Below are 7,712 nucleotides of genomic sequence, written 5' to 3'. Positions count from 1 at the left end.
CTCTCTCTCTCTCTCTATATATATATATACGTATAACATCAGGGTCGAGCAAACGTACAACCCAAACACGTAACATCATTGCATGCAAACACAAAGTAGGCATACACAACATCAGTAGTCGAAACGACTACAACATCGCCAGATATAGGCCAAGAAATAATGTATATACATATATATATATTTAACATCCCAAGGCCTACCATATGCTAGCAAGCCTATATAAATTCGTTTAAAACCTTTCATCATGTAAGAAAACCTTTAGGTGTGCATGCTAGCCCAAAAGTAAAAGAGTAAAAAGGGCATCATGAACTCACCTGAAATCAAACGAACACCTGCAACGAGCTAGGAAATTCCTAAGTGCACGATCACAAGTAAGGGCCTGTAAATTATACACAACACGTTACTAGACTAGACTGTAAGAACACTCCTGCCTAATGGGCCGTTCAAGCCCAACACTTTGCCCACGTTACTAGACTAGACCGTAAGAACACTACTACCTAATGGGCCGTTCAAGCCCAATACTTTGCCCAAGGCCCAACAACTTGGCCCAAGGCCCAACAGCTTGGCCCAAGGCCCAAGGATAGTCAAATCGGGTCGAATGCGCGTGTAATAAACCTTAAAACCATTTGTTAAACGAATCAGCCCCGAATGGACCAAATTCCATTTTAAATCTTTTCATTCATCAAGATTATGTCACCCGAGTTGATAGGGTTGACGGTTCCTTTTTACAACTCTTACTTTAACGTTTAAACGAAAATTCGCGCACCGCCGACTCGATTGACGAAGCACTAACCACAACAGCCCCGAGCATCAAAAAATAATTTTTCCACAGCCCTTAAACCCCCTAGGGCTGTACAAACTGATTCGGTCGGTCACCCGATCAATTAACGCATCAAACTCAACAATTTGCAATTCTATACCCGATAAACCCTAGTTTTCGAACTAAAATCGATTAACCGACCTAAACACCTCCATTGGCCATGAAATTATAATATGATGTACATGTCATACCTAGTGGGATGTTGATGCAAAAACCTCACTCGAAACAGCCCCGGAAAAGCTCAATTGGGCAGCCACCCGGTTAGCCTACAACACGACGTTTTTCGATCAATACGCGCAATATGAGGACCAATTAACGTGAAAAAGACTTGGGGGAATTGTAGTACATACCTTGAATTGGAGTTCTAAGGCTTAGAATTGGCTGCAAAAAAGGAAAATCGTGGGTATTGGCCTTGATGTTCCTGCCGATCGCAAACAGCCAAGGGGGGCTAGGGTTTTGTTGTGTTATAACATAAGATATTACACTCTAGTCCCTCCAGATTGAGGTGTAAGGAAAAACGGAAGGGATAGTTAGGTTCTTTAACGTACCGGGATGACGTAAAGGCTTTCGAGAAACGTCGGTTAAGTCCCGAGAGTTATACATACTCTACAAGCTTTAGTTCTTGAAACCGGAATTAACGGGTGTTACACCAATGTTTTCTTGACGCACAAAAAATCCGATGAGGCTCGATTTAAAGTTTTAGTGGTCCGATTTGAAAAAAAATGGCATGAGTAACTTAATTGGAACACTTTAAAACTTGGTTACTATTCTATGACATATTCCCTTTTGATCTTTTGATGATCTAATTCATAGAGATTACATAAATATTCCATTTCAAAATGGAAACAATTGAGATTTTTTAAAAAATTAGATGCAGTTATTTATTAACAGTAGAAAATAAAAGAAAACAAAAATAGGGTTTAGATCTTGATGAGAATTCTTAATTGAATTAAATAATGTGATAACACGTTAGGTCCTTTAAACAAAAGAATGGGATTTTTATCAACTAGCAAGTTTCATCTTTTTATGTTCTATTATTACACTAGACGTCCTTTATGTAAGGGTTTATAACACGTTAGCACATTTTAAACTAAGAAATATTAAATTTTCAATTTAGATTGTCCAATCTAATTATTATTCTAATAAAAGAAATATTATTCTAATAAAAGAAAATAACTGAGAACGCGTATCATTTAAATATGGTAAAGTTAAAATACAAAACACAACAAAAATGAGAAGTGTAGGAAGGAATCTAATCTATTAATCTTATATTTGAATGGTGAATATTAATTTAAGAAAATAAATTAATGAGAATGGCATAAATGTAATAACCCACTTTTGTTGACTTTTTTCTTTCCACATGAAATGCACATGTCAATTCTCTCATCATTTTAAAACGTCCATAACTTTTTTTATATAACATTATTTTTTTAAAAAAATTACACCATAATAATAAGCTTTTTTTATCTTTAATATAGGTAGCATATTGTTATATAAAAATAAAAAAAAATAGTGGATTTTTTATATTGTGTTATTGGTTGTTTATTATGATTTTTAATTGAGTTTTTTATGCATTGTGTTATAGATTTTGGTCATTGTGCTATCAATTGATACTCATATTAAATATAACATTTAAAACAAAGATTACATAATTGTGTCTTTTTTTTTGTTATTGTATCTTTGTGCTCATTATTTGACTTTTTTACTTATCATTTTGTTTTAGTCATTGTGTTTTACGTTTCAGCTCATTGTGTTATATGTATTCACCGTTGTGTTTTACGTTTCTTGTAATTGTGAAATATGTATTCATCATTGTGTTTTATGTATTAGATAATTTGTTATTATTTTATCATTGTATTTACGTATTATTATTACACAACCGTATTATTAGCATTAAAAAAAACACAATGATGATTTGAAAGACACAATGACGAAAAAAACACAATGACAAACAGAAAGACACAATAACGAAAAGAGACACAATGACGTAATTTTTTTTTTAATTTTTATATAACAAAGTCATACTCATATTAAAGATTAAAAAACACTTGTTATTATGGTGATTTTTGTTTTAAAAACTAATATCATATGAAAAAGTTATGGACGTTTTAAAATGATGAGGGAATTGACATGTGATTGCATGTGAAGAGAGAAAATATGTACTATTACTTTTATACTTATTTACCTTTGGGCCCTACTTGACATATGTCAATCAACTATGGCTTCTCACACTTCTCATTTTTGTTGGCCTTTATAGAATAACTCAATATTCATTCAATATTCATTCGTTGCCTAATTTTCTTGCTCAAACTATTTGCTATATTTAATGAAAACATATTTATGTCAGTGTAATTAAAACATATAAGTCAATTCTTTAATCAAATAACTAATTACATAAATTATATGGATTAGAAATATGCGAATATTTATGTAAATATAATCAAAATATTTATACCTTTATCGGAATTAGATCTACTTTTTTTTAATTAAATTAATTTATATTCACTTTTTAAAGTAGGAGATGAACAAAGACAAGAACAAAAAGAAATTATGAATGAATAGTAATTATATCCTAACATATTCATTCCACTTCTATGGATCTATGCATGGAGGATTCTAGTTTTGTCAATCTCTTTCGAAAATGTAATACAAAATCGTGTTTTATTAATGTTAATTTTATATATGTTGTTTTTTTTTATGTCAATCATAATAAAACATCATATCATCTTTTGTTATAATTCGTCATTCCTTTAAAAATATAATTACAACTTATAAAACACTAAGGACGCGTTTGTTTCACAGAATATGTGAGAATTCAAAGGAATTAGAATTAAAATCCCATGACATGGCGTTTTCGTTTCGTTGAAATTGGAATCTTAATTCCATTTTGATATATTCGGTTGTCAAAGAATCGGAATTGGAATTAGAATTCACTTCCTTCAAATTCTTTTAAATAAGAAGATTCCAACTCCTTTCAAAATGTGGAGGTTTTCAAGTAAATTTATTGGAATCTTTATTCGATTCTTTTTTGAGCGAGGACAACAAATAAAACATTTTAGTTTTTTTTTTACTTTTTTTTGTTTTTGATTTATATTTTTAGTTATGAATTTTTTTATTATTATTTTTGAATATTTTTTAAGAGGTTTTTGATCTTAATAAAAAAGCCCCTAAAAATAATAAAAATAATAAAAAAATCATAACGCAAAATACAAATAAAAAACAAAATATCTAAAAAAACTAAAATGCTTCTGCCGTTAACCTCTTTTAAAAAAATGATTCAAATCCAATTCCTTCCAATTCTCTTGGATGTTCAGATTCCAAATCCAATTCCTTCCAATTCCATTTCATTCTATGAAACGAATGCACCATAAGTGTATCTTTTTTGTAATTGTAAATAAATTGCGTGAGAACTCACCATGTATTCGTATGAATATTTCATTAGAAAATATACCTATAAGCCTTTTAATTTGATAAAATATAGTTTTTTAATTTTAATTATTTAATTTCTATAGCTTAATTGTGTTTCTTTTAAAAATACATGCATCACACGGATTCTAAAGCTATTACCCTTATATTTTAAAAAACCAAAAAAATATTAATGGGCCCACGTATCCAACTCCATCCCTCCCCTCTTCTTGTTACTCCACTAGCTGCTCAACAGTTAGTAGCCCTGGAGGGGGGGGGGGGGGGGGTAGAGCTAGGTAGCCAGCTCTAGTCTCCGATGAACACAGCCGCCACCCCTTAAAATACACCCAACGGGTAGAAAAAACAGGGGATACAACCAGTAGAAAGTAGAGGGAAAGAGTTAGGCAAGGCATGGTAGCTTTTTACGGGTATACACTATCACCGGTGGTAGCAATTTCGGCAGGTGGTGGCAGTTTGGCTAAGTTGGAGGTAGTGGCAGGTTGCACCACCACCGCAAATACCATCATATTAATCCATTTTTATAAAATCTCTCACATTTTAAGATGGTAAGGAATTTTATATAATTTTGAGTAAATTCTTCACATTTTGAAAAGAATGTTAAATCCTTTAAATTGATGGAATATTCATTTGACAACCATGCACATTCATTAAGTTAATCAAGAATCGAATAGAAAAACCAAGCACGTCAAAAATCAAATTCAGATTCCATTGATATCTACGAACAAGCGCACCCTAAGTACATCAAATAAGTTCATAAAAAATAAAAATTACACAATATCAGAATTAAATATTAATTTTGATGAATGCCCTTTTGGTCTAGTCTTATTTGGAGACAATATGGTCTACTATATTAAGAAATAACAAAAGTGAAGAGGTTGTGAGTGATGATTTGAAGTTTTGTAAGATCACCCTAATTAGGTCTATATGTGACTAAAATGGTTTACAACCTTGTCTGGTATTTAAGGACAAAGCATGCTGAAATATATGCAACTTCTTATGTTAAAAATAAAATGATAAAACAAGACATGACTTTGCAAAACCAAATCCTGCACATAATCAAACTTCTTTTTCTACAAACAAGTATAAGAAAGCAACATGAAATGAAGACTCCTGTACAAAATAATTCAATTCATCTGCTAACATTTTTTTTTGTTGATTGGATCAACTTACCATACGCTCAAAACAATCTCCAACAGAGGGCAGATAATGACGAAACTGCCCCTTCCTTTTCGAGAAGTAACTTGAGTTACATGGTTTTGTCAATCTTCATACCATCATTGTTGTTCTTCATATTTAATTTTATTTGTTTTTTTTCCAATAAGCAAAGACGACATGACATGAAACCAGAAAATAAAAAAAGAAAAGGGAAAACCCAAAGTGTGATCACCCGACAAGTAAATCAAACACGCAAATGCCTTCTTTACCTTCATCGCATGGTTTCATAGAGCTATTCATTGATGGGGAAATCAATTATCATTTCCTGCACCACGATACGGCAGGAAGTTAGTGTGAAAAATTCCATTTTTATCATGGGTTAATCACTCTTTTATTTCAATTTATATTCAAGATTGTGTGAATTGTAATTAGACCAACCTGATCACACACCGGGCAGGTATCACTTCTTTCCATCCATTCAAGAATGCATGCCAAGTGAAAATGATGTTCGCATTTAGTGATTATTTTTGGGTTGTCTTCATCGTATTCTGCAAAAAGTTATATTTTCTTATATAATTTCAAAGATGTAGTCTTGGGCGCTCCCCTAAGTGCCCAAGCACAGGCATACCGCCTTGCGCTAGAGATGTAAACGAGCCCAGGCTCGTCTAGGCTAGAGCTCGGGTTGTTTAACTTACAAGTGAAAGCTCTATTTATGAAGCAATATCTATTAATTAATTTATATACACTTATAATTTTTTTAAGCATATACTCTAATTATAATTTTTATATATAACATAATACATATTATTTAGTTATTCTTCATCATAATTTATGTATGATAATAACCATTATGAAAACATAAATTTAATAGTTAAAATAAAAATTATATCAATAAAAGGCCTGCTTACTAAACAATAGGTGGCAATTTCAACCCATTTAACTATAAGTGGGCTGATTAATTTGTGTAGTGTTTAGCCAAATCTTCAATCGAGCCTCATCGGATTTTTAGTGCGTCACGAAAGCAATGGAGGAGAAGATGTGGGGGTCAGAATTTGCAATATATGTAGTTATATTTAAAAAAAATAAAAAAAACATTAAATGTATTAAAAAATAGAAAATAAAATCCACGTCACCACTTCACATCAACATCAAAAAATAACAAATAAAAAGATTTCTTCATTGACGCAAAAAAAAAAAAAATGCCAGAAAACATGTTAAAACCTAAAAATTAATATGAAAGTTGATTGACTTAATTGGAACACTTTTAAAACTTGGTTACTATTCTACAAAGTTGCACAGTTAATAAACAAGCCCAAGTTTCAGCAGGTTAGCCCATCTGTTCTTGAACAATACTTAAAATTGACGCGTTTCAACCCGACCACTTTGGACACTTTCCTGACTCGCCCCGCCAATATTTTGGTGCTTAAATAAAACAATAGCATTAACATTACCTTCCAGACAAGTGGGACACTCTTCAGGGGGTAAAATAGGTCCACTAGGCTTCTTAAGTTCACCCGACTTCTCAAGCTCATCATCCGTTTCTTTTGTCGCAACAAGTTCAATAGTGGTAACTTCTTTGCAATCGGATCCTTTAGTTTCTTTAGCGACAGTTTCCTCACTATTACCGGTAGTTATTTCTCCAACAGACTCGTTATTATTTGTTTGCACAGGTGAATCTTGCTTAACACCAGAAGCTTCTCGATTGCTGTTGAGTGGGCTTCGAGGTGGGCCCACACTGACATCATATGGTATAGGTGCAGGTGGTGGTCTGTAAGTGTCGGGTATTGATGTCTCGAGATTTGTATCAACTAAAAGCCCGGTTGAAGCTGCACCATTGCTTGCTGATAACGGTTGGCGTTCCTCTGATGCTATTGGATACTGCAAATTGAATCGGTTCGTGTTACAATATTAAATTGTTATCTTATAAATATAGATATTATGTGACTGACATGATAGAAACGGGGTGCAGTGTTGAGTTCCACGCCTTTAGAAGAAAAGCAACAGCAGCAGCCTCCCATTTTGTTTCAGATGTTAATTTTATCCAACTGACATTGTTATCACTTCTTTAGCAAAGGAGAACACGCCTCTCGACTGAAAGGCAAACTTGTTAGTATGCCTCAACAAGAAAATCAATTTGATGCTAACTGTGTAAAGTTAACCAAGATGATTAAATAACAAATTGACAAGCAACGGCAAATATTAGACAAAAAAATGTTAGAAGAAAACAAAAACACATATATGAATGTATGCACAGAATTTAGCTTACAGTCCATGGAACAACAAAAATGCTATATTTGACTATTTAACCATT

The 7,712-nt window shown here is 32.5% G+C and overlaps 1 protein-coding gene across 1 annotated transcript; it reads right to left on the bottom strand.

Moving 5' to 3' along the window:
• Positions 1-5,254: 5,254 nt before the first annotated feature.
• Positions 5,255-7,504, bottom strand: LOC143539594 (putative E3 ubiquitin-protein ligase RHB1A). Its single transcript, XM_077032869.1, has 4 exons — positions 7,351-7,504; positions 6,853-7,279; positions 5,840-5,949; positions 5,255-5,726 (listed from the first exon to the last, which is right to left on the bottom strand). Exons 1-4 carry the CDS (start codon positions 7,417-7,419, stop codon positions 5,694-5,696), a joined length of 639 nt encoding a protein of 212 aa, XP_076888984.1. The 5' UTR covers positions 7,420-7,504; the 3' UTR covers positions 5,255-5,693.
• Between the last annotated feature and the right edge of the window lie 208 nt (positions 7,505-7,712).

This window comes from Bidens hawaiensis, unplaced genomic scaffold (genome assembly GCF_021521415.1).
Source record: "Bidens hawaiensis isolate Kalapana, Puna unplaced genomic scaffold, B.hawaiensis_p1.1 tig00011951_1, whole genome shotgun sequence".
In the NCBI taxonomy this organism is placed as follows: domain Eukaryota; kingdom Viridiplantae; phylum Streptophyta; class Magnoliopsida; order Asterales; family Asteraceae; genus Bidens; species Bidens hawaiensis.
Note: the sequence above shows the minus strand (reverse complement) of the source record. Positions and strands in the feature narration are given on the sequence as shown.

What these genes read in the sequence shown, in the direction of transcription:
- LOC143539594 (XM_077032869.1), bottom strand. Translation starts at nt 7,419, where the DNA reads ATGGGAGGCTGCTGCTGTTGCTTTTCTTCTAAAGGCGTGGAACTCAAC. An exon ending in CTGCACCCCGTTTCTATCAT is followed by an intron (nt 7,280 to 7,350) that starts GTCAGTCACATA and finishes TTCAATTTGCAG; the next exon opens with TATCCAATAGCATCAGAGGA. An exon ending in GTGTCCCACTTGTCTGGAAG is followed by an intron (nt 5,950 to 6,852) that starts GTAATGTTAATG and finishes AACTTTTTGCAG; the next exon opens with AATACGATGAAGACAACCCA.